This window comes from Phyllobates terribilis, unplaced genomic scaffold (assembly GCF_046119375.1).
Source record: "Phyllobates terribilis strain yellow unplaced genomic scaffold, ASM4611937v1 Scaffold_6375__1_contigs__length_44945, whole genome shotgun sequence".
NCBI lineage: Eukaryota > Metazoa > Chordata > Amphibia > Anura > Dendrobatidae > Phyllobates > Phyllobates terribilis.
This window is the reverse complement of record NW_027369118.1, coordinates 28,903-31,040: the sequence shown is the minus strand read 5'-3', so window position 1 is coordinate 31,040 and position 2,138 is coordinate 28,903. Positions and strand designations below refer to the sequence as shown.

At 35.0% G+C, this 2,138-nt stretch overlaps 1 protein-coding gene across 1 annotated transcript; it reads left to right on the top strand.

Annotated features, from left to right (window-relative positions):
- The first annotated feature begins 907 nt into the window (after positions 1-907).
- On the top strand, positions 908-1,493 carry LOC141250909 (uncharacterized). The gene is made up of 2 exons (XM_073670164.1): positions 908-1,305; positions 1,448-1,493. Exons 1-2 carry the CDS (start codon positions 908-910, stop codon positions 1,491-1,493), a joined length of 444 nt encoding a protein of 147 aa, XP_073526265.1.
- The last annotated feature ends 645 nt before the right edge of the window (positions 1,494-2,138 follow it).

Here is a 2,138-nt window from a genome sequence, read left to right as displayed (position 1 = left end):
AATCTCTTTTACGGCTTTTGAGTCGAGTTTGGTATCTAGATCACCAAAACGAGTTCATCCCCATATCATAATCTCAGTTCCGATACATATTTTTCAAGAAGCATATGCATCTCGAGTGTCAATTTCAGTTAAAATGTCAAGAACAAACAATAAAAAATGTCGGATTTGAAATCATTATTTCGAGTTCTTTTTTTGTTTTTGTTTTTTTGGCAAAGAAATCAGTAAAACCCTTGGATTACAAAAAGTTAAAGATCTATGTTAAAGAGAATGAAAAAAATAACAATGAGCTACGCATTTAAGTAATTTCATTTTTGACAACAATTTTAATGAAAATCATAAATGGTCGATTTCTTGTAATAAAATTAAAAAAGTCCCACGGTTTTAAAGTTTTTTCTATGTAAGGGATGGCTCTTTGCAAAAGCGAACATAAAATGGACGATTTCCTTAAAAAAAAGCTTTCAAGAATGTATTTTACATTACTTTCATACAAATTTTGCATCCTATTTTTAGCAGGAACACGCTAGATATTCTAGGTTGGGAGCTGGAAGTTGCGAGGATGCATGAGATGACATAACCCAGAATGACGCACGCACATTAAGGTCAATTAAGCAATGCTAATGTACGAATAATAATGGTAACATATATGAAAAAAATATACGTGACCCCAAACTGCTTTACCTCGAATCTCATAAGGAATCACTAGACTTTTTTCAAACCAAAAACCACATTAGTACATTACAAATAGCATATCAAGTAAAATGAAAATTGTTTACATCAAACTATTCAAAACTTCAGTCGGTACACAACATTAAATGCATAAATTAGTCATCCTCCACTTTCCTCTATAAAACCACATGTTCATCCTCTATACTCATTCACACACCTTGAATACGATTGATACTTACACATGGATTCAAAGATTGCTCTTTTCCTCTTCCTCAACCTCTTCATCTTCACCCTCACCTCTGCACATGGTGGTGGTGCAGGTGAGGGCGGAAAATGCACTTCTTGTACACCGACTCCTAAAAAACGGCCACAACCACTAAGCAAATGCCCTGTAGACGCGCTCAAATTAGGAGTTTGTGCTAACTTGCTCGAACACCTCCTAAGGTTGAAGCTCGGGGAGCCTCCCGTGAGACCATGTTGCTCGCTGATCCAGAATATCGCGGATCTTGAAGCCGCTCTTTGCTTGTGCACCGCCATTAGAGCCAGTCTCCTCGGGATCAAACTTGATGTGCCCGTTTCCCTTAGCTTGCTCTTGAATGCTTGTGGCAAGAAAGCCCCTGCTGGATTTCAATGCCCGAAGTAGTTAGCTTCTAGCTAGCTTGGCTTTTCTCTTTTAAATGTAGTTTGGTTGAATAATAAGTGCCTTTTATCACCATGTGATCAATAAAAATTTGTTTGAATTAGTTTTTCATGATGCTACTCTTTACGTATTTGCATATAGGCTCCAATTCAAGATGAGAAAATATACATTCACTTTAATGTCGTAATATGTTTGATAGTAATGACTACTATTCTCTGGGTCCTCTTTATATCAACTATTATTTCTTAACCTAAATATACTATTCATTTATTATTCTGTATATATATATATGATTTTTCTAACATATATGTTCTTAGAATATAGAATAAGTCTTCTTACATTAATAAATTAAATCCTAAAATAGAAATAATAAAACCCTCACTAAATTAATTAAACACAATTCACAATTTCATAATTTAGGATCTTAATCTTAGAAGAAGAACATAATTCTAAATATTAATATAGGTATACCGTGCATCTTAATACATGTTTAATCAATAAAGAGTTCCAAAATAAAATTCACATAGGTTATTGTAGTATTAAGTACAATTATAAAGATAATATTTTTTTGGTAAAAGAGGGATCGGTGCCCTCGCATTTATTTATTTAAAACAGTTGGGCTACACAAAACAGAGAGGGGAGTAGCCCTTCCCCAAATATCCTCGGAAATGAACTCCAAAACAGACTCTGGAGGGTCTGCAAGAAAAGAAAGACCAAGGGGAAATGAGAAAGCAAGGGAAGCTAACGAGTTAACAACTCGGTTAGCCTCCCTAAAAACATGACGGGTCTGACCATGCCTGTCCCTGCCAAGGAAGTCTTTTTCCGAAGCAAA